A 24,014-nucleotide genomic window follows, 5' to 3' on the forward strand; every position below is an offset into this window, starting at 1 on the left:
GGAGGTACAGTCCCAGCTAACCGAGATGGCGGATTCCATAAAAACACTACAAACTCGGCAACAATCTATATCACTTAAGCTTTCCACCCTGGAAGACCGCCAGAGACGCACTTACATCAAGATAAGGGGCATTCCCGCAACAATTACGGCAGAGGAACTGCCTCATTACATTAGGAGAATGCTGGCTACAATTCTGCCACATGCAGCGGCCAAGAAGGTGGCAATTGACAGCGTATACCGCCTCCCGAATCCCCCTCACCTCCGGTCTACCACGGGGCGAGACGTTATCCTCCGCTGCATCTCCCTACCTGACAAACTCCAAATACTGTCAGCGCTAAAAGGCAAAACGCCACTCACCTTCGAAAACTCGAACCTGGCCTTCTTCCAAGATCTGACACGATCCACGCTTATGCTCTGCAAATAGTTTAAACTGGTCACGACCCAACGGGACAGTGCACACGTTACCGTCCATGTCAGAAGCGGCAATCCTCCTGGAGACCCTGGGACTAACACCCCCGGATACACCTGCCACCGCAGGAACATATATGGCATCATGGGACCCGGCCTCCATAAAGCCATTCGTCCCCAGAGCAGTGAAACCAGCAGGAGACGGACAACCCCAAATGACAAGCACAGATGGGACTTTTGCACCCACACTACCACTAAAAGTTTTCCTGTTTGTTTAATTGCATGCTCACCACGTACTTACCTGCCTAAGCTCCGCTAGGTACAGGCTTAACACACGAACACGCCGGCAAGACGGCGGATATCGGAACCACATTAAGTAACAGATAATACTACTTCCCCCCCACCCACCCGCAACCACCTTGGTCAGGGGCTTCAAACCCGCTTGCATATGCTAGACCACACAATACACAAACCAGGCTCGCAGGCTCAGACCTCGCACAATATGCAGACGCTCACCTAGCTTGATGAAAGCAAGATACAACTTTTCTCTCACCAAACCCACGCACACGGGAGACAGCAGATCAGGGGAACAAACCATATAAAGCACCACTCAGGCACACAGCCCCCAACTGCTCATCCCACCCTCGTGAGGCACCTACGCATTAACGCACTCACTATCAGTCTCTTGTCTAGAGATCTAAACGTTAACACCACCCTCTCTTTGCACCTAGACAGACTGCCTCCACACAACACTGTACAGTAGTACACCTGACACAGCTTGTTATACTTTTATTATTGTGCTTATGTTATCATGCTACATGCCTATGTACTCAAAGTACTTGCTCTGGCCGTCGTGGCTAAGCAAGATGCACTGTTAAGAATTGCACGCAAAAATAAAGAATTAAAAAAAAACAAAAACAAAGAGAAGTGATGCATTCAGTTAATTTATTAAAAGGTTAAACAGGCCCTCCTGCTTTGGCCAGGAAAAAACAAACCAGCATAGACGTTTTATCTATAAAGGGACATGGATCACTTGACACATTTTTGTAAAAAAAAATTATTTTTTAAACCAGCAAACAAACACTTTTAAACAAATATCCAAACCAAAAAAAAAAGCAAGAGAAACCCTGAAAAGTATGTAATAACCGTTTATAAACTTGGTTAGATTGCATTGTTAGGCACGCCTCTCAACTAGGTTGATAGGGTTATTGTATTCAATAACCATGACTTTCTTTTGTGTTTTGTAAAGCACCAAACGTTAAATACTAGTGTGGTTACGTGCTCACGGAGGTACAATACTCTCTCTCTATAATGAATTCTTACTACCAAAGGGTCATGTTCGTGTAAAAAACATATGGACGTTTCTCGCTAATTCTCGTCCCACAACGGCTTCCAGCTGTGCGAGAGAAGCGTTGGCTATCAGGTGGATACTGGGGAAATGCTGGAGAAGGTTCTGTGCCTTCACTTTCCCGATGCCTGGTATTGTTTGCACTGTCTGCAGGACGTGGGACTCTCCGAGCTGGTAGGACTTTTTACTACTGAAAGGATTGCTGAGCCGCTCTCTGCTTCGCTCTTGCACCTAAGGGAAATAAAACAGAACAAGAGTAAAACGTTGTCAACATTTACAAAAGATAAAAACACACAACATATAATCAGATTGTAATAAAATATACCCTATTCTGCACCAGTCTTTTAATTTGGTTCTCATTTAGAATATGCTGTAATCTTCTACAACATTTCTTTAAATAAACCCCCTCCCAAAAAACGTGAAATCCCAATACAACACAGCCATCTTTACTTACTAAATGTATGATAAGCTGTGCAGCCTCCGCCTTATTGGTCACTGGGAGAATTACCATACCGAGCTCCAACACAATGAATTTCTGTATAACGGGAAAATACTGCTCACTGAGACGGGTTTTTTCCACAATTGTGATCCCTTTCAGGCTACAGGCCTTTAAAAGAGAAAATGGTAAACAAATGAGGCTCTAATAACGAAAACGTAGCATAAAGCCTCTGTCTGTGTATATGTAGTTCATTCTGCATTTGTTTTATCCATGTAAAAATATTCATGAAACTGCTGTGTAAGGTTAATGATGCTGTGGTGTGCCTTGCATAGCCTTACTGACAGCTCCATTCATTACATTCATGAATGCAACAAATAGCTCAAACAGAAATGGAGTTTGTCGGAGGATGTGCACAATTCAGTAGTAGATGTTTACAGAGTCAGCAATTTTGTCAATCCCTCCGTTCGATGTTACAGAAACAATGGATGTAATCCATGCCCCATCATTTATGCAACAACCGCAGGGTGCACAGGACTCTGTGTCTCCCTTTAAGTTATAGTATAATTTATTTATTTATTTTTTGTTATTTTGCATTAGCATATTAAGAAAACATACAAATATAAACGTACTTTTCTAAATCGAACAAGCCTCCTTTTGAAAGTGTTTCCTGCCACGATATCCGCTTCTGATATATACAAGATGCAGGCTCTGTTAGACAGATGGAAATCAACCAGTCCCAAACCATCTTCAAACACAAGGGTTATTTTACCTGGGAAAAGAAAAATCTGAATATGAAAATATATTAAATATAACAGTCACGCTTGAAGTGAGGGTCAGAAATGTGTATTGATTGGTTTGTTAAACCTCTGGTAAACACGTAATAATTACATTGCATCTGTCATGCACAAAATGTCATCTACGTTTAAATCTACGTTTTAGTGTTTTATTAAATTATTATTTACCTTCCTTGTCTTCTCTGCTGTGCCACTTGGCAGAGCAGCAAAAGGCTGAATCTAAGGGTGCATGGGTAGATGAACAAGCAGCCAACACTCTTCCAAACGAAAAATTTTTTTTTACCTGCGCTCTCTCCTTGACGTTGGCAGGTGGGCATTCCCGCCAATGGCCATTGGAGTAACTAAATGACCTCCATTTGTTTAAATATACATAGGGATTTAGGAGAGAGCGCAGGTAACTTTTTTGGTTTTTTTTTACTGTATGTATTGGGACTGATGTGTACTGTGGTCTTTGCTGCCGCCCAGGAGTGATGGGAGTGAGCGCAGGACTTGTTTTTTTGTATTTGTATTCACTCTTCCAAACGACCTACAACTCCTGACGTAGGAATTGTGGGATGAGCTTTTTATCACTTGGGAACAAGCAGGATGCTTGCGATCCAGTGCTTGGTCTATCGGGCGAGTAGATATTCTGATCTGTACACTTGACAGCGATATCATTAGCACAGTGCATATATTACCCCTATACATAGCTAAATGGGAACAGATTCACTTTATTTGTCCGTGAAAATATGAAAGACAGAGGGTGAGTTTTATTTTATGGTGACTAAAATAAAAAATGTAATTATTCAGGAAACTCATTATTCCACTCGTTAAGTAATCAGAAAGAGTAGGCAAGGTGCGTGCTGGGATATGTTTCATTTGTCAAGAAGATACAGAAATGTAATGGCAAATATCGTACATCCATCAGATAGCAGCCTAGCGATGGCAGCACTGGTCCTACCCATGGAATTCTCAGTATAGCCTACAGGTCTCACCATAATAAGGATGAAATTAAGTGACAAGAAAGAGAAGAGTTGCTAACATATTTCAAAAGTTGCTCCTGCGGAGGAGTCTGGTTGTCAAATAAATCTCAAAACTCATATCGAGATATTCCATGAATGGGAATTGACGGGAACTCAAACTGAATTTAAAATTTTAGGCGGAAGCTACCAAAAAGAAAACACAGAGGACGTTCACATTTTACATTTCTGACAATGCGCGGTTTACAGAGTAACCACGTTAAAAGGTTCAAAACGTACATACCCTGTATTAACTGAGCCAGCTCCGTTCCTCTCCATTTTTCATTTCCAATGGCGTGTCCATAAGGAACCGCCGAGGCGCCCACCCTCACCGGAGTGACTGGAGTTCCCGCCATTGAAATAACTTTGTCATTGCATTATTAAGCTCCACGATGCACTGGGGAAAACATAAATAATAATAATTAAACAAAATAGAATTTCTATGGAATTTTCAGGGAAATGGAAAGGTTTGCAGACACTGGCATAAATCAAGGTAACTTTTGTTATGGTATATAGCATTCATGTGCTGCAGGAGAGAACTCAGTCACCCCTTCAAGAATGGATCCCAAACGAACAACTTTATGAATTTCCCTCTCTGACAGCATATGAATCCCACACACAGCAGGGCAGAAACATGTTCTGAATACAGATGTATGTAGCATTCATGTGCTGCAGGAGAGAAATCAGTCACTCCATCAAGAATGGATCCCAAAGGAACAACTGTATGGAGTTCCCTCTCTGACAGCATATGAATCCCACACACAGCAGGGCAGCACTTTTCCCATCCAGTTCAACAGCATGATTGACCAGGAAATAGCTGGGCCTGGCATCCCCTGTATAACCTGCCATGTTTATATGATATTTAACACAGAATTCAGCTGTACTCATTAATAATACACTTTACAGCCACGTGACCCCTGAATCTCACCTCTTCCAGCCTGCAAGTCCAGAACAGCCGCCAATGCACACCACCAAACCCTGATTGGCTACCGCAACTGTCTGTCATAACGAACTGTCCAATGAACGCAGAGCGTCAGTCAAGTGACAGCAAATACCTGTCTGCGTGCTGGCCCCGCCTTCTTGCTGGCACAGGGAAACTTTCCCTTTTACAACGACGCGTCCTGTTGCTAAGTGACTGAATAAGGAGCCAGTTGATTGGTGGAGGCTCCCTCACTGACCAATCGGAGGCGCTGTTGATAGCAGGTCACGCAGGAAGCGGCCGTTGTGCTGGTTGAGAGCTGCCCGAACCTCTCACAGAGCCCAGAGAGAGACAGACCCCGAGCCATGAATTTCTCGTTCAGCAGGAGAGACAGGAGCCCGTTTGTGAGTAGGAGCCATGAGACTGATTCAGGGAATAGGCTTCCTCCAGGTGTGGACTACATCCCCACAATCCTCTTACAGACATAATGCTGGCAAAGCATCATGGGAGATCTAGTCCACAACATCTGGAGATTGACCACCTATATCTAGATTGTAAGCTCTTTCGAGCAGGGTCCTTATCGACCTGGTCTGTAATTGTCTCATTTACTGTAAAATTTCCCCCATTTTGATGGTGTAAAGCGCCGTGGAATGCGTTGGCGCTGTGGAATGCGTTGGTGCTATATAAACGGCGATAATAATAAAGCAGTTTTGGTGTATAGATCACGCCCCTGCAGTCTTACTGCTAAATTCTCATTTAGAGGTTAATGCAGCCTTAGCCACACCTCCTTGGCTGTGAATCACATGAATTTTTTTTTACATTTTCAATCAGATCTTACAGCACAGTGTGTTTACTTTGGAAGTTATTGTCGACTGCTCTGTTAATAGTCTAGAGGAGCCTTGCGTGCGCGTTTAACAGAGCAGTCGGCAATAACTTCTAAAGTAGGAGATTAAAAATTGTGTGATAAAGGAAGTTTATATGTTTGATTTTTCTTTACAGGAAGTGCATTGGGTCACATTTCAGGGAGATGTGGAAAGGGCTGCGCAAACAAAATAATTCAACTAATGAATGGCAGAGAATTGAGCAGTGAGGGTGCAGGGGTATTATATATATATATGCCAAAACCACTTCATTAAACAGACAGGTTAATTATTGCCCCGTACAAAGAACAATACGGATGTGGAATACTCTGCCTGAGGAGGTGGTTTTATCAGCGTCTGTACAGATGTTTAAACAGGAAATGGATAAATACCTGGAAAAACATAATATTAACGGATATATATATATATATATATATATATATATATATATATATTTTATATTTTTAATAGGTGGGTTAACAGTTATGTGACTGCCATGACAGGCTCCGAGCCCACTAATGGACCAACACTAGTCCTCCCACAACCTACAGGCACACGGATACCCCCCCACTACACACACACACACAACACGCCACACCACACAGCTAAGCACTTCCACAACGCACGGACCTCTCGGGCATCCACAAGCCTACAGAGCCTCCACCTTGCAAACCTCAACAGCCCAAAACGAATCTGCAACCTGAGGCACAACCAAGAGCCCCGAGTACTGGAATACATAAAACAAAAACACACACAACAGGGTATAGAAACGCTGTTTAAGAACCAAACCGAAATGTTATGCAAACGTGAATATACCTGTTACTCCCCTCCCCTTTTTTTTACATACGAACCGAAAATGCACAAATAAAGAATTTATTTAAAAAAAAACAAAAAAAAAAAACAGTTATGTGACTGCCATTCCGGGGTCTAGAATGATTTTTTTCCTAGTTTGTTGCAAAATTGAAAAACTTTTCAAACTGCGTTTTTTCCCCTACTTTCGGGTCAACAGCAAAAACAGTTGTGAGAAAAGGCTGAACTTGATAGATTCAATTCTTTTTTCAGCCTATGTATCCGAGGAAACCATTTGGATGATGGTGTTGATCGCGCCACTATTATAACTTTTCCCAATTTGAAGCCGTAGGCACTTGCCCCCACCTACTCTTAGAAATCAAGAGAAAGTGGGTGATCACTCAGGTTCACGTTAGTCTTTCACTGAGCAATGCTACTAAGGGCACATTAATACCTCTTTTGATGTATAAGTTTAAATTCCTGAGAATTCATACTTTAGTGAATAACTGTACATTGATCATCTCCCATGGCTTGTAGCAAGTACATCAATGTATTGAAGAATGCTTGTATTGTACATATGCCTTGTACATTACTGCAGAATACATTGGCGCTTTATAAATACAGTAATTATATTAATCTGTAAGAACAAGTACATTTAATCTGACTGATCTATTTTGTTGTGCTACAGGCGGTTAATTTTTGTTTGAATCAATTTTCAAGGTTGTAACACTAACTTCCTGTGGTTAAATACATTTATACTGCATAATATGGGTCTAACATGTTCGATAAATGAAATTGCAGCTTGATTTGAACTTAATTTCAAAATAAAATTATCAGTAAATTGCTGTTATAGAATGTTATTCATTTTGCTATACTGTAACTAATTCCATTCTCTGGTAACCCCTTTAACTTGTCTAGAGACACATAGCCCATGGCTTGATCCCAGCAGCTACGGTAGCTCCTAGATCAGCTGTTCCCCGTACTCCTCCCCCGCGCAGTCCAAACCCCTCCCCAGAGAGACCCAGGTATGTTCTGGCACGTGTGATTTTTCCTTTCCTTGATGCATGATAAATCCTTTTGCATGTTAACTTAGAATTTTTCCAGCTGTTATTTAATGTCTGAGTATTCTGCTATTTTTATAATCGATGTCTAGAATCTTTTTTTTCTAAATGGATCGGATAGGTCAAAAATAAAATGGCTTGTATAAATAAATACATTTTTTGTTATTATGTTCTGTGTTATGAAAAACTCTGTAGATCTGTCATGTTGATTATCTTTACAGCAATTCTCTTTTCTTTTTTTTTTAACTTGTATCTTTTGATGAAGTATCTATTTGTACATTTATAATCTTACATTTACCTATTTAATTCATTTTTAGATCCGCTCTTGCAGCAGCAATTCTCTTGACTTCTTTAACAGGCCGTACTGTAGCCCTTCCTCAACCACGTCAAAGGTCGTTCTCTGAAAATGACAGTTCTTACGTTGAAGACACAAGTATGATTGATCCATACGCAACTGCAAGAGACCTTGGATTAGAGTAAGTAAACAGGAAATTGTAGTGAGTAAGTATTACATTAACGTTAGCCTGTAATGCCTAGCATGACTTTAGTCTATTCACTAAAAACTGTATTGCAACAAATGCTGATTTGGAAAAATGATCCAACTTGACATTAAAGGAATACTATAGGGTCAGGAACACAAACATGTATTCCTGACCCTTTAGTGTTAAAACATCCGTCTGGCCCCTCTTTCCTTCCCTGAATATAGTATAATCTTACCTTTACTCCAGTCTGCTGCTGCTGGCTCTGCCCCTGATCTGCCTGCTTGGCTGACATCATGAGAAGTGATTCCCTCAGCCAATCACAATGCTTCCCTATAGGACTGGACTGTCAAGAAGGCAGTCCGCACAAGCCAAACACAGCACTGTCCAATCAGCATCTTCTCATAGAGATGCATCTCTATGAGGAAAGTTCAGTGTCTCCATGCAGAGGGTGGAGACGCTGAATGTTAGCCACACTGTGCAGCACTGCCCCAGGAAGCAAATCTATTAGCCATCTGAAGAGTGGCCAGTGGAGATATCCCTAGGCTGTAATGTACACACTGCATTTTCTCTGAAAAGACAGTGTTTACTTCAAAAAAGCCTGTAAGCAATGATTCTACTGGCCAGAACAAATACAGTAAGCTGTAGTTGTTCTGTTGACTATAGTGTCCCTTTAATTATGACACAATTTTAGCTTATAATTTTCAGTCAGCTTTTCAGTTGACTACAGTTTAGTATTTGGAGAATAAACGCCACAGTTCCAGCATTTCATCTCTGCACTTTGATAGCCACATTGTTAGCTTATGTATTAATGATATGTTATTCTCTGAAATTTTACCTTTCATAAACCATATGAATCCTGCATGTAAGGTGCATCAAGTAGCCACTCCACCCCTAGTAGCATATTCAGGTCTCAAGACTCCTGAAGTACACCAGCATGATAGGTGTGGATTGTGGCTCACATCATGGGGCAGCTTTTCCATTAGTTCAGGCAGCCATGCTGTGCAGAGTCAGAAGGTACCAATCTCTAGGTAGTTGTTTAAATCGGTGCAGAGTAAGAAGGTACCAATCTCCAGGTAGTTGTTTAAATCGGTGCACAGTAAGAAGGTACCAATCTCTAGGTAGTTGTTTAAATCGGTGCAGAGTAAGAAGGTTCCAATCTCTAGGTAGTTGTTTAAATCGGTGCACAGTAAGAAGGTACTAATCTCTAGGTAGTTGTTTAAATCGGTGCACAGTAAGAAGGTACCAATCTCTAGGTAGTTGTTTAAATCGGAGCAGAGTAAGAAGGTACCAATCTCTAGGTAGTTGTTTAAATTGGTGCAGAGTAAGAAGGTACCAATCTCTAGGTAGTTGTTTAAATCGGTGCACAGTAAGAAGGTACCAATCTCTAGGTAGTTGTTTAAATCGGTGCAGAGTAAGAAGGTACCAATCTCTAGGTAGTTGTTTAAATCGGAGCAGAGTAAGAAGGTACCAATCTCTAGGTAGTTGTTTCAATCGGTGCAGAGTAAGAAGGTACCAATCTCTAGGTAGTTGTTTAAATCGGTGCAGAGTAAGAAGGTACCAATCTCTAGGTAGTTGTTTAAATCGGTGCAGAGTAAGAAGGTACCAATCTCTAGGTAGTTGTTTAAATCGGTGCAGAGTAAGAAGGTACCAATCTCTAGGTAGTTGTTTAAATCGGTGCAGAGTAAGAAGGTACCAATCTCTAGGTAGTTGTTTAAATCGATGCAGAGTAAGAAGGTACCAATCTCTAGGTAGTTGTTTAAATCGGTGCAGAGTAAGAAGGTACCAATCTCTAGGTAGTTGTTTAAATCGGTGCAGAGTAAGAAGGTACCAATCTCTAGGTAGTTGTTTAAATCGGTGCAGAGTAAGAAGGTACCAATCTCTAGGTAGTTGTTTAAATCGGTGCAGAGTAAGAAGGTACCAATCTCTAGGTAGTTGTTTAAATCGATGCAGAGTAAGAAGGTACCAATCTCCAGGTAGTTGTTTAAATCGGTGCACAGTAAGAAGGTTCCAATCTCTAGGTAGTTGTTTAAATCGGTGCACAGTAAGAAGGTACCAATCTCTAGGTAGTTGTTTACATCGGTGCAGAGTAAGAAGGTACCAATCTCTAGGTAGTTGTTTAAATCGGTGCAGAGTAAGAAGGTACCAATCTCTAGGTAGTTGTTTACATTGGTGCACAGTAAGAAGGTACCAATCTCTAGGTAGTTGTTTAAATCGGTGCAGAGTAAGAAGGTACTAATCTCTAGGTAGTTGTTTAAATCGGTGCACAGTAAGAAGGTACCAATCTCTAGGTAGTTGTTTACATCGGTGCAGAGTAAGAAGGTACCAATCTCTAGGTAGTTGTTTAAATCGGTGCAGAGTAAGAAGGTACCAATCTCTAGGTAGTTGTTTACATCGGTGCACAGTAAGAAGGTACTAATCTCTAGGTAGTTGTTTAAATCGGAGCAGAGTAAGAAGGTTCCAATCTCTAGGTAGTTGTTTAAATCGATGCAGAGTAAGAAGGTTCCAATCTCTAGGTAGTTGTTTCAATCGGTGCAGAGTAAGAAGGTACCAATCTCTAGGTAGTTGTTTAAATCGATGCAGAGTAAGAAGGTTCCAATCTCTAGGTAGTTGTTTAAATCGGAGCAGAGTAAGAAGGTACCAATCTCTAGGTAGTTGTTTAAATCGGAGCAGAGTAAGAAGGTTCCAATCTCTAGGTAGTTGTTTAAATCGGTGCACAGTAAGAAGGTACCAATCTCTAGGTAGTTGTTTAAATCGGTGCACAGTAAGAAGGTACCAATCTCTAGGTAGTTGTTTAAATCGATGCAGAGTAAGAAGGTACCAATCTCTAGGTAGTTGTTTAAATCGGTGCAGAGTAAGAAGGTACCAATCTCTAGGTAGTTGTTTAAATCGGTGCACAGTAAGAAGGTTCCAATCTCTAGGTAGTTGTTTCAATCGGTGCAGAGTAAGAAGGTACCAATCTCTAGGTAGTTGTTTAAATCGGTGCAGAGTAAGAAGGTACCAATCTCTAGGTAGTTGTTTAAATCGGTGCAGAGTAAGAAGGTACCAATCTCTAGGTAGTTGTTTAAATCGGTGCACAGTAAGAAGGTACCAATCTCTAGGTAGTTGTTTAAATCGGTGCACAGTAAGAAGGTACCAATCTCTAGGTAGTTGTTTACATTGGTGCACAGTAAGAAGGTACCAATCTCTAGGTAGTTGTTTAAATCGGTGCAGAGTAAGAAGGTACTAATCTCTAGGTAGTTGTTTAAATCGGTGCACAGTAAGAAGGTACCAATCTCTAGGTAGTTGTTTACATCGGTGCAGAGTAAGAAGGTACCAATCTCTAGGTAGTTGTTTAAATCGGTGCAGAGTAAGAAGGTACCAATCTCTAGGTAGTTGTTTAAATCGGTGCACAGTAAGAAGGTACCAATCTCTAGGTAGTTGTTTACATCGGTGCACAGTAAGAAGGTACTAATCTCTAGGTAGTTGTTTAAATCGGAGCAGAGTAAGAAGGTTCCAATCTCTAGGTAGTTGTTTAAATCGATGCAGAGTAAGAAGGTTCCAATCTCTAGGTAGTTGTTTCAATCGGTGCAGAGTAAGAAGGTACCAATCTCTAGGTAGTTGTTTAAATCGATGCAGAGTAAGAAGGTTCCAATCTCTAGGTAGTTGTTTAAATCGGAGCAGAGTAAGAAGGTACCAATCTCTAGGTAGTTGTTTAAATCGGAGCAGAGTAAGAAGGTTCCAATCTCTAGGTAGTTGTTTAAATCGGTGCACAGTAAGAAGGTACCAATCTCTAGGTAGTTGTTTAAATCGGTGCACAGTAAGAAGGTTCCAATCTCTAGGTAGTTGTTTAAATCGGAGCAGAGTAAGAAGGTACCAATCTCTAGGTAGTTGTTTAAATCGGAGCAGAGTAAGAAGGTTCCAATCTCTAGGTAGTTGTTTAAATCGGTGCACAGTAAGAAGGTACCAATCTCTAGGTAGTTGTTTAAATCGGTGCACAGTAAGAAGGTACCAATCTCTAGGTAGTTGTTTAAATCGGTGCACAGTAAGAAGGTACCAATCTCTAGGTAGTTGTTTAAATCGATGCAGAGTAAGAAGGTACCAATCTCTAGGTAGTTGTTTAAATCGGTGCAGAGTAAGAAGGTACCAATCTCTAGGTAGTTGTTTAAATCGGTGCACAGTAAGAAGGTTCCAATCTCTAGGTAGTTGTTTCAATCGGTGCAGAGTAAGAAGGTTCCAATCTCTAGGTAGTTGTTTCAATCGGTGCAGAGTAAGAAGGTACCAATCTCTAGGTAGTTGTTTAAATCGATGCAGAGTAAGAAGGTACCAATCTCTAGGTAGTTGTTTCAATCGGTGCAGAGTAAGAAGGTTCCAATCTCTAGGTAGTTGTTTAAATCGGAGCAGAGTAAGAAGGTACCAATCTCTAGGTAGTTGTTTCAATCGGTGCAGAGTAAGAAGGTACCAATCTCTAGGTAGTTGTTTCAATCGGTGCAGAGTAAGAAGGTTCCAATCTCTAGGTAGTTGTTTCAATCGGTGCAGAGTAAGAAGGTACCAATCTCTAGGTAGTTGTTTAAATCGATGCAGAGTAAGAAGGTACCAATCTCTAGGTAGTTGTTTCAATCGGTGCAGAGTAAGAAGGTTCCAATCTCTAGGTAGTTGTTTAAATCGGAGCAGAGTAAGAAGGTTCCAATCTCTAGGTAGTTGTTTAAATCGGTGCACAGTAAGAAGGTACCAATCTCTAGGTAGTTGTTTAAATCGATGCAGAGTAAGAAGGTACCAATCTCTAGGTAGTTGTTTAAATCGGTGCACAGTAAGAAGGTACCAATCTCTAGGTAGTTGTTTAAATCGATGCAGAGTAAGAAGGTACCAATCTCTAGGTAGTTGTTTAAATCGGTGCAGAGTAAGAAGGTACCAATCTCTAGGTAGTTGTTTAAATCGGTGCACAGTAAGAAGGTTCCAATCTCTAGGTAGTTGTTTCAATCGGTGCAGAGTAAGAAGGTTCCAATCTCTAGGTAGTTGTTTAAATCGGTGCAGAGTAAGAAGGTACCAATCTCTAGGTAGTTGTTTAAATCGATGCAGAGTAAGAAGGTTCCAATCTCTAGGTAGTTGTTTCAATCGGTGCAGAGTAAGAAGGTTCCAATCTCTAGGTAGTTGTTTAAATCGGTGCACAGTAAGAAGGTACCAATCTCTAGGTAGTTGTTTAAATCGGAGCAGAGTAAGAAGGTTCCAATCTCTAGGTAGTTGTTTCAATCGGTGCAGAGTAAGAAGGTACCAATCTCTAGGTAGTTGTTTCAATCGGTGCAGAGTAAGAAGGTACCAATCTCTAGGTAGTTGTTTAAATCGGAGCAGAGTAAGAAGGTTCCAATCTCTAGGTAGTTGTTTCAATCGGTGCAGAGTAAGAAGGTACCAATCTCTAGGTAGTTGTTTAAATCGGAGCAGAGTAAGAAGGTTCCAATCTCTAGGTAGTTGTTTAAATCGGTGCACAGTAAGAAGGTACCAATCTCTAGGTAGTTGTTTAAATCGGTGCACAGTAAGAAGGTACCAATCTCTAGGTAGTTGTTTAAATCGATGCAGAGTAAGAAGGTACCAATCTCTAGGTAGTTGTTTAAATCGGTGCAGAGTAAGAAGGTACCAATCTCTAGGTAGTTGTTTAAATCGGTGCACAGTAAGAAGGTTCCAATCTCTAGGTAGTTGTTTCAATCGGTGCAGAGTAAGAAGGTTCCAATCTCTAGGTAGTTGTTTCAATCGGTGCAGAGTAAGAAGGTACCAATCTCTAGGTAGTTGTTTAAATCGATGCAGAGTAAGAAGGTACCAATCTCTAGGTAGTTGTTTCAATCGGTGCAGAGTAAGAAGGTTCCAATCTCTAGGTAGTTGTTTAAATCGGAGCAGAGTAAGAAGGTACCAATCTCTAGGTAGTTGTTTAAATCGGAGCAGAGTAAGAAGGTTCCAATCTCTAGGTAGTTGTTTAAATCGGTGCACAGTAAGAAGGTACCAATCTCTAGGTAGTTGTTTAAATCGATGCAGAGTAAGAAGGTACCAATCTCTAGGTAGTTGTTTAAATCGGTGCACAGTAAGAAGGTACCAATCTCTAGGTAGTTGTTTAAATCGATGCAGAGTAAGAAGGTACCAATCTCTAGGTAGTTGTTTAAATCGGTGCAGAGTAAGAAGGTACCAATCTCTAGGTAGTTGTTTAAATCGGTGCACAGTAAGAAGGTTCCAATCTCTAGGTAGTTGTTTCAATCGGTGCAGAGTAAGAAGGTTCCAATCTCTAGGTAGTTGTTTCAATCGGTGCAGAGTAAGAAGGTACCAATCTCTAGGTAGTTGTTTAAATCGATGCAGAGTAAGAAGGTTCCAATCTCTAGGTAGTTGTTTCAATCGGTGCAGAGTAAGAAGGTTCCAATCTCTAGGTAGTTGTTTCAATCGGTGCAGAGTAAGAAGGTACCAATCTCTAGGTAGTTGTTTAAATCGGTGCAGAGTAAGAAGGTTCCAATCTCTAGGTAGTTGTTTCAATCGGTGCAGAGTAAGAAGGTTCCAATCTCTAGGTAGTTGTTTAAATCGGTGCACAGTAAGAAGGTACCAATCTCTAGGTAGTTGTTTAAATCGGTGCAGAGTAAGAAGGTTCCAATCTCTAGGTAGTTGTTTCAATCGGTGCAGAGTAAGAAGGTTCCAATCTCTAGGTAGTTGTTTCAATCGGTGCAGAGTAAGAAGGTACCAATCTCTAGGTAGTTGTTTCAATCGGTGCAGAGTAAGAAGGTTCCAATCTCTAGGTAGTTGTTTAAATCGGTGCACAGTAAGAAGGTACCAATCTCTAGGTAGTTGTTTAAATCGGTGCAGAGTAAGAAGGTACCAATCTCTAGGTAGTTGTTTAAATCGGTGCACAGTAAGAAGGTACCAATCTCTAGGTAGTTGTTTCAATCGGTGCAGAGTAAGAAGGTACCAATCTCTAGGTAGTTGTTTCAATCGGTGCAGAGTAAGAAGGTACCAATCTCTAGGTAGTTGTTTAAATCGGTGCACAGTAAGAAGGTTCCAATCTCTAGGTAGTTGTTTCAATCGGTGCAGAGTAAGAAGGTTCCAATCTCTAGGTAGTTGTTTCAATCGGTGCAGAGTAAGAAGGTACCAATCTCTAGGTAGTTGTTTAAATCGGTGCAGAGTAAGAAGGTACCAATCTCTAGGTAGTTGTTTAAATCGGTGCACAGTAAGAAGGTTCCAATCTCTAGGTAGTTGTTTTAATCGGTGCAGAGTAAGAAGGTTCCAATCTCTAGGTAGTTGTTTCAATCGGTGCAGAGTAAGAAGGTACCAATCTCTAGGTAGTTGTTTAAATCGGTGCAGAGTAAGAAGGTACCAATCTCTAGGTAGTTGTTTAAATCGGTGCACAGTAAGAAGGTACCAATCTCTAGGTAGTTGTTTCAATCGGTGCACAGTAAGAAGGTACCAATCTCTAGGTAGTTGTTTCAATCGGTGCACAGTAAGAAGGTTCCAATCTCTAGGTAGTTGTTTCAATCGGTGCAGAGTAAGAAGGTACCAATCTCTAGGTAGTTGTTTAAATCGGTGCACAGTAAGAAGGTTCCAATCTCTAGGTAGTTGTTTCAATCGGTGCAGAGTAAGAAGGTTCCAATCTCTAGGTAGTTGTTTCAATCGGTGCAGAGTAAGAAGGTACCAATCTCTAGGTAGTTGTTTAACTCGGTGCAGAGTAAGAAGGTACCAATCTCTAGGTAGTTGTTTAAATCGGTGCACAGTAAGAAGGTACCAATCTCTAGGTAGTTGTTTCAATCGGTGCAGAGTAAGAAGGTTCCAATCTCTAGGTAGTTGTTTAAATCGGTGCAGAGTAAGAAGGTACCAATCTCTAGGTAGTTGTTTAAATCGGTGCACAGTAAGAAGGTTCCAATCTCTAGGTAGTTGTTTCAATCGGTGCAGAGTAAGAAGGTACCAATCTCTAGGTAGTTGTTTCAATCGGTGCACAGTAAGAAGGTTCCAATCTCTAGGTAGTTGTTTAAATCGGTGCAGAGTAAGAAGGTACCAATCTCTAGGTAGTTGTTTAAATCGATGCAGAGTAAGAAGGTACCAATCTCTAGGTAGTTGTTTCAATCGGTGCAGAGTAAGAAGGTTCCAATCTCTAGGTAGTTGTTTCAATCGGTGCAGAGTAAGAAGGTACCAATCTCTAGGTAGTTGTTTAAATCGGTGCACAGTAAGAAGGTACCAATCTCTAGGTAGTTGTTTAAATCGGTGCAGAGTAAGAAGGTACCAATCTCTAGGTAGTTGTTTAAATCGGTGCACAGTAAGAAGGTACCAATCTCTAGGTAGTTGTTTCAATCGGTGCAGAGTAAGAAGGTACCAATCTCTAGGTAGTTGTTTAAATCGGAGCAGAGTAAGAAGGTTCCAATCTCTAGGTAGTTGTTTAAATCGGTGCACAGTAAGAAGGTACCAATCTCTAGGTAGTTGTTTAAATCGGAGCAGAGTAAGAAGGTTCCAATCTCTAGGTAGTTGTTTCAATCGGTGCAGAGTAAGAAGGTTCCAATCTCTAGGTAGTTGTTTAAATCGGTGCAGAGTAAGAAGGTACCAATCTCTAGGTAGTTGTTTAAATCGGTGCAGAGTAAGAAGGTACCAATCTCTAGGTAGTTGTTTAAATCGGTGCAGAGTAAGAAGGTACCAATCTCTAGGTAGTTGTTTAAATCGGTGCAGAGTAAGAAGGTTCCAATCTCTAGGTAGTTGTTTAAATCGGTGCAGAGTAAGAAGGTACCAATCTCTAGGTAGTTGTTTAAATCGGAGCAGAGTAAGAAGGTACCAATCTCTAGGTAGTTGTTTAAATCGGAGCACAGTAAGAAGGTACCAATCTCTAGGTAGTTGTTTAAATCGGAGCAGAGTAAGAAGGTACCAATCTCTAGGTAGTTGTTTAAATCGGTGCACAGTAAGAAGGTACCAATCTCTAGGTAGTTGTTTAAATCGGTGCAGAGTAAGAAGGTACCAATCTCTAGGTAGTTGTTTAAATCGGTGCAGAGTAAGAAGGTACCAATCTCTAGGTAGTTGTTTAAATCGGTGCAGAGTAAGAAGGTTCCAATCTCTAGGTAGTTGTTTAAATCGGTGCAGAGTAAGAAGGTACCAATCTCTAGGTAGTTGTTTAAATCGATGTAGAGTAAGAAGGTACCAATCTCTAGGTAGTTGTTTAAATCGGAGCAGAGTAAGAAGGTACCAATCTCTAGGTAGTTGTTTAAATCGGAGCACAGTAAGAAGGTACCAATCTCTAGGTAGTTGTTTAAATCGGTGCACAGTAAGAAGGTACCAATCTCTAGGTAGTTGTTTAAATCGGAGCAGAGTAAGAAGGTTCCAATCTCTAGGTAGTTGTTTAAATCGGTGCACAGTAAGAAGGTACCAATCTCTAGGTAGTTGTTTAAATCGGAGCAGAGTAAGAAGGTACCAATCTCTAGGTAGTTGTTTAAATCGGTGCAGAGTAAGAAGGTACCAATCTCTAGGTAGTTGTTTAAATCGGTGCAGAGTAAGAAGGTACCAATCTCTAGGTAGTTGTTTAAATCGATGCAGAGTAAGAAGGTACCAATCTCCAGGTAGTTGTTTAAAAAAGCTATATATGCTGGTGATTTTGCCAGCCTAATATATAGGGACACTCCACACACACACAAAGCAGCGCTTACAATTTGAAGCACAATGCTGCTAACCAGACCTTACAAATGACTTGCCAAACCATATCTGCCAGAGGCAAAGCTCTGCTCTCCCTGGCTTGCGTTTCACTTGCCAGTAGCTAGCTAGTGGCGTGTTGAAATTGTAAACCATGCATAAAGCACTTTAGTTTGTTGAAAGTCTTGGCTGGGCTAGAAGGGCAGGTCTTGCAAAGGCTACTGGCCAGAGATCTGCAGCTTTTGCAAGCTGTTTTTAGATATACCCCTATGAAAACAATGCATAATTAAATGCTTGCTAGTTTTCATTGGGGTGTATCTACTAAACAGTAACCCCTCACCTCTTTTGTATTTTAGCTGTAGAGCGTACCTATAAATCTTTAACTGTGAACTTGTACTCTATATGATGACAGTATCCACACAGTGAGTGCACATTCCAAAATCCCTCTGCCAACTCTATAGAAGCTTTCACTTGGACAAACACATTGATTGGCACTTGCTTTTAATACAGAACCGTCATTCAGGTGTTATTTGATTAATTGTTATTGTGGGATCTGGTTTGAGATCTGAAATATCTCAAAGAATGAAAGGACAGCGAAAAGAAAAGGAAAAAAAAGAGTAGGCGAATGCATGAAATGGAGAACTGAATTAGAGTCTTTAACTTGCTGTGAACATCTAGTTTTGATTATAAAGCTGCTTTATTTGTAGATTGTCTGTATAGTGAATACATAATAAAATGTTATTTTAGGCAAAACTGGAAAGACTATGCAGATAGAAAGAATCTTGGCACTCCGATAACATCCTATGACTTTGAGGATGAAGACACAGAGCAAGAAATGTCCGACATTGAGAGAGAGCAAGTCCTTCAAGAATCCCAGAGGATCACTAGTAGTCCTTCAAAGGAGCCTATTTATGCCGTCCCACTTAAAGAGAAAAGGGTAAGCTGCTGATGAGTGATTGTGTCTTTATTCATAGTTTAATACTGTATACTATTGTCTTGATAAAAAAATAAAAATATATTGTGTGTATATATAAATAATATATATATATACACATTTAAACAGATCAGTAAAATATTAAAATTTTACCAAAGTGTCCATTTTCGTTTAGTCTCAGGAAGCAAAGCTACAAAATATTGTTTTGGTAGTGCGCCATGCAAGTATTGCTTATGATATTGGTAAAACTATGGCATAAATTTAGTGGCTGTTACGTGGCCTGTAGGGTGTCTATTTCAATCTGTCGTGGGAGCGTCACAAGCTTTCTGTGTTTTGAGTTTAGGTGAGACTTAATCAAATACAACAAACAATTGAAGATATGAATGGATATTGTGGGAAGGAGACATTAGTAAAAAAAAAATGAAAACATAAATAGTGTTCATAATTTCTGCTCAATGGAACATTTATTGAAAGTAAATATCGTTTTTTTAAATGAATTATACACCATAATTGTAAATATTGCTCTATATTATATACATAATTATACATTAATTTACTTATCTTCTTCCTTATTAGTAATTGAAAATACACTATGAAATGTAAACGTACATTTATATTTCCCCTGTTTTGTTTCATTATTATTGTTCATTGTATGATACAAATTTGATGTTATACTTTTATTGTCATTGAAAAATGATTATCAATAAAAAAATGTTTGAACCGATCTTCTTGCGTATTGAAGCAAAAACAGAGAACATGAGTGCAGCACTGCCCCAGGAAGCACCTCTGGCAGCCATCCGAGGAGTGGCCAATAGAGGTGTCCCTAGGCTGTAATGTAAACACTGCCTTTTCTCTGAAAAGACTGTGTTTACATGATTTCAAGGAAGTGTACAATCTCAGTGTTTCCTTTCTCGTATAATTTCCATATGACTCTGTATTACTGCAGTGAGATGGAGTATTTTCTTTGAATTGTTTGTGTGAATATAACAGTTGTGTAGGCTGTTATATGTCAGATCTGAATAGCACATGTAGATTATTTCATAATTGCTCCCTAGTGTGATGTAAATGTTTATTCGCTGTTGCTACAATAAGTCACAGCCCGGTTGCTTAGCTTCATGTGATAATGATTAGCATTAGCACAGATGTGTGAGTGAAAATGATTCCTCACAGGTGCCAATTGAGGTGTTATACCTTACTATTTAACATCTCCAAAACTACCAGCAGGGGGACCTATTTTATTTTCAGATTTATTTTCAGCAAATGAGCAGTGGAACTGTCACATTCTTATGTCATGGGTTTATTGGTGTTTCTGGTACCGTTATACAATTTAATAGTAATTTCATATAAACATATATCTCTAATTGTCCTTAGATGTGCAGCTTAATAAAGTTAAAGTTAACACCTTTTTCCCACGTCCCGCCAGTCTCGCTGCGGCTGGCCCAATCAGCATCTCTCCATAGCGATGTATTGAATCAATCCATCTCTATGGAGAGCTTTCAGTGTCTCCGTGCTGAACGTCCGTGGTCCAGGAAGCGTTTGTGTGTTTGTGTGTGTGTGTGTGTGTGTGTGTGTAGAGATTGTAGCCGTATTAGTCCAGTGATGTAGATGTAAAAAACAGATAAAATTTGTATCTTGTAATACCTTTTTTAATGACAAGCTTTCGGGAGAACCTCCCTTTCTCAAGTTGGAAGTGCTTCAGTTTTGAGAAAGGGAGGTTCTCCCGAAAGCTTGTCATTCAAAAATTCTATATATACATAGTAACATAGCTAAAAAGAGACTTGCGTCCAAGTTCAGCCTTCCTCACATTAGTTTTTTTGTTGTTGATCCAAAAGAAGGCAAAAAAACCCAATTTGAAGCACAATTTTGCAACAAGCTAGGAAAAAAATTCCTTCTTGACCCCAGAATGGCAGTCAGATTCATCCTTGGATCAAGCAGTTATTACCCTACATTGAAAGATTATATCCTTGAATATTGTATTATTTGTAGTATTATATTGTATCCTATTGTAACATTGCAGTATTTGCGGGCTCAGGACATACTTGAAAACGAGAGAAATCTCAATATACCCTTCCTGGTAAAATATTTTATCAATAAATACATTTGTTGAATTTACTTTAGCGTTTTTTTTTGTGTGTGTGTCCTGATGGTGTTTAACAAATGAAAATTAAAAACAAATACAAACAAAAACATAATGTGATTTATCTTTTTACCCTTCCCAGAAGCACAACGCTCCTGTAAGTGAGGATCAGAGATCCAGTAGCAATTCTCCTGCTAAAGACAATTTAGAGGATGTTCCTGAGATTTCAGACACTGATCACAGAGAAGGTAGGACATACCGTGTTTTTTGTTGTTGTTGTTGTTATTTAGACTATCACACAATACAGATAACATAGCTTTTTTTTAAGGGACTCAGATGGATAGTTTCTTTCTTTTATTAAAAAAAAAAATAGTAATGTCGGTGAGAGACTGTTCTGTGATTTGTGTTGCATTTTATATATTTAGGACATGTGAGAGTTTTGTTCTGATCACATCCCCTGCCGTATTAACCTTAACACTTTTTGGCAATTGTTGCCACCAGTTGGTTAAATGACTAGGTAAGTATCAATACAGGCATACCCCGCTTTACATACACTCACTTTAAGTACACTCGCGAGTACAGACATTCCCGCGCCTCTTCTGTCCGCGAGTGAACAGGAAAAGGAAGGTCCTATTTTCACCCGGAGCAGCTCAGTTCAGTGTCTTTGGGGCAAGAACTTTTCACACCTTCTGACATGGCACAGGTTAATCATCTCAAATTTATAATGTCTACTCCTAGCTGTACATAAATATTTTTTTTTTTTCTGCCCTTACATTGTCCATATTCTGCAATCGGCTGCCATCTAGAGAAAGGATTTACCCTGCCATTTTCTATAACTATGACTTAGCAGCTTAGCTGCACTAGCCACAATGCTGAGGATTCAAAGTTAAACCATAAATGCTTAAAGTGATGAAGAGGTGTTTCTAAACAAAGTGTGCAACTAAGCTGCTAACAAACACAAATTGGCACTGTATTGGCAGAAAATGGCCCAGTGGGCAGGATTATGTTACGTTACCTTTCCTCCCAGTTTAAGGTTGTCAGATGAGTAAAACATTAAAGATAAATGGTACAATCTGGAATTAGATTTTTCTTTTTATTGTTTGTTTTAACTGAATAAAAGCCCACTGGAAATCACTAAATAAATCACTGGAAATAAAATCACTGTCAATCTGCAGTTACAGTATGAGTTATGTCTGTAAATTACTATTGCAATGCAGTACATGCATTGGGAAGTAAAAAAAAGGTATTGCTTCACTTTAAGTGCATTTTCGTTTTACATACTGTACTTAAAAGTGGTGTATGCCTGTATAGTGCCTGATACAGTTGTAAATGTAACCCAGGTGAATTGCAGTGAACACACAGATGTATAAGTATAATTTAACCCCTTAAGGACACATGAGATGTGTGACATGTCATGATTCCCTTTTATTCCAGAAGTTTGGTCCTTAAGGGGTTAAAAAACTAGTGTATATGGCACTAAAATACTTTTACAATAATAAAAAACAAAATATTACAATAAGCAGCACCTTAAAATTGTAATAGCTCAACACTCCAATATTACACAACCCCAAAAGGTGCACTGTGCCTTTACGAATATGTGCAAAAAAGTGTATTTTAAAAAAAATCCTTTGTTACAATAAAAATGATATTATCAAAAGTGCACTGACTAAAACACATACAACATTTGTGCAGTAGTGCTTGTGCATATATCTGTGCAAAATACTTGCACAAATCGCCAATTTGTGCAAAATGCGAAAATATCTCACAGTACTTGATCAGACCACATTCATATATGCAAGAGAAAAAAATAGAATTGAGTTTTAAAATAAACTTTAAAACTGTTTTCTATCTGTGGAAAACTCCCAAACAGTGAGCAAGTGGACTGCTCAGGCGAAAGCACATTAGAACAACATTACTGCTTCCTCTTGAATAAGCCGATTTATGAGCAAAACTTTATTGAAGAAATAAAAAAACTTAAGGTAATTAGAATGCCCCAATAGATTCACTAATATCCTCCCAGCATGAGCATCCCTCGGTCCAGCCGCTGGCACCCTGGATACGCTTGCTCGATTTCATCCAGGAGGTGGAAATAATGTCACATGTTTATGACAGAGTAGATGTGATGACGCATTTCACGGAAACGCGTTTTTCCATACAAAGCCAGCAGAAAAATTAGGCAAATAGGGCTGGGGCCGCAACAGATGGCGACGGGCACCTGGTCGCAGGGCTGCGACCGCGGTATGTACGCCAGTGCATGCATAAACACATACACTTGAAGGACCACTACAGACACCCAGATCACATCAGCTCAATAAAGTGGTCTGGGTTCCAGGTCTCTCTAGTTTTAACCCTGCAGCTGAAAACATAGCAGTTTCAGAGAAACTGCTATGTTTCACTGAGGGTTAATCCAGTCTCTAGTGGCTGTCTCATTGACAGCTGCTAGAGGATTTTCTGCGATTCTCACTGTGAAAATCACAGTGAGAAGACGCTGAACGTCCATAGGTAAGCATTGAGTAATTATTTCCCATGGGCAGTTTGAATGCGCGCGTGGCTCTTGCCACGCATGCGCATTCGGAGCTGAGAGGCGGATCAGGGCAGAGAGATCCCCAGCGCCAAGGGAGTCCGGCGCTGGAGAAAGGTAAGTGCTTAAGACACACACACACTCATGAACAAACGCACACATTTACTGACAGACACACACTCAGTGACAGACATACATACACACTTACTGACAGACAGACAGACACACACTCACTAACAGGCGCACACAAACACACACACTAACACACACACACACACACTAACACAAAAACTAAAACTCTCAAACACTAACCCTAACACACACTAACACTAACACACACACACTCTAACACTAACACACACACTCTAACACAAACACTAACACACACACACTCTAAAACTAACGCACACACTCAATAACACATGTTTTTTTTTTTTTTTTTTTAATTTAATCCCCCAGCCTCCTTACCTGTGGGAGAGCTGAGGGGATTCCCTGGGGTCTAGTGGTGTCACCCAGCTGGCCGGTCCTGCGGGCGAGCGAGGGAGCACTCTCCCCTGAGTGCTTCCTCTTCAGCTCCCTCGCGCGCCGTGTACTGATACCGGAGCTGGATACCGGAGCATCATCTTCCGATTCCGGTATCAATGCGGTGCGCGAGGGAGCTGAAGAGGAAGCACTCAGGGGAGAGTGCTCACTCGGGGGGCCCTGAGGTGGCTGGCTCCTGGGCCCCCAGGAGAAGAGGCTGGCCCAGTGGGTACATACCGTGGCGGCCGGGCCCGGTCGC

The 24,014-nt window shown here is 40.4% G+C and overlaps 2 protein-coding genes across 3 annotated transcripts in view; one reads left to right on the forward strand and one right to left on the reverse strand.

The window, feature by feature from the left end:
• Positions 1-1,564: 1,564 nt before the first annotated feature.
• On the reverse strand, positions 1,565-4,957 carry FAAP24 (FA core complex associated protein 24). Of its 2 annotated transcripts, none has more exons than XM_063438475.1 (5): positions 4,916-4,957; positions 4,232-4,384; positions 2,825-2,964; positions 2,211-2,363; positions 1,565-1,987 (listed from the first exon to the last, which is right to left on the reverse strand). In XM_063438475.1, the coding sequence occupies exons 2-5, from the start codon at positions 4,341-4,343 to the stop codon at positions 1,742-1,744; spliced, it is 651 nt and encodes a 216-aa protein (XP_063294545.1). In that variant the 5' UTR covers positions 4,344-4,384; positions 4,916-4,957; the 3' UTR covers positions 1,565-1,741. The 2 variants fall into 2 exon arrangements, with proteins under 2 accessions (XP_063294545.1, XP_063294546.1); XM_063438476.1 differs by having other exon boundaries at positions 4,232-4,372; positions 4,916-4,955.
• CEP89 (centrosomal protein 89) overlaps positions 4,941-24,014 on the forward strand; it is a 96,341-nt gene continuing 77,267 nt past the window's right edge. Inside the window, exons 1-5 of the mRNA XM_063438469.1 lie at positions 4,941-5,310; positions 7,474-7,580; positions 7,934-8,092; positions 18,449-18,638; positions 20,855-20,960. Coding sequence (XP_063294539.1) covers positions 5,272-5,310; positions 7,474-7,580; positions 7,934-8,092; positions 18,449-18,638; positions 20,855-20,960 — 601 coding nt within the window. The 5' untranslated portion in view covers positions 4,941-5,271. The remainder of the gene's footprint in view (positions 5,311-7,473; positions 7,581-7,933; positions 8,093-18,448; positions 18,639-20,854; positions 20,961-24,014) is intronic.

The sequence above is a fragment of the Pelobates fuscus genome, chromosome 12, assembly GCF_036172605.1.
Source record: "Pelobates fuscus isolate aPelFus1 chromosome 12, aPelFus1.pri, whole genome shotgun sequence".
NCBI classification, from domain to species: domain Eukaryota; kingdom Metazoa; phylum Chordata; class Amphibia; order Anura; family Pelobatidae; genus Pelobates; species Pelobates fuscus.

What these genes read in the sequence shown, in the direction of transcription:
- FAAP24 (XM_063438475.1), bottom strand. Translation starts at nt 4,343, where the DNA reads ATGGCGGGAACTCCAGTCACTCCGGTGAGGGTGGGCGCCTCGGCGGTT. An exon ending in GCTGGCTCAGTTAATACAGG is followed by an intron (nt 2,965 to 4,231) that starts GTATGTACGTTT and finishes TTCTTTTCCCAG; the next exon opens with GTAAAATAACCCTTGTGTTT. An exon ending in GGCTTGTTCGATTTAGAAAA is followed by an intron (nt 2,364 to 2,824) that starts GTACGTTTATAT and finishes TCTCTTTTAAAG; the next exon opens with GCCTGTAGCCTGAAAGGGAT.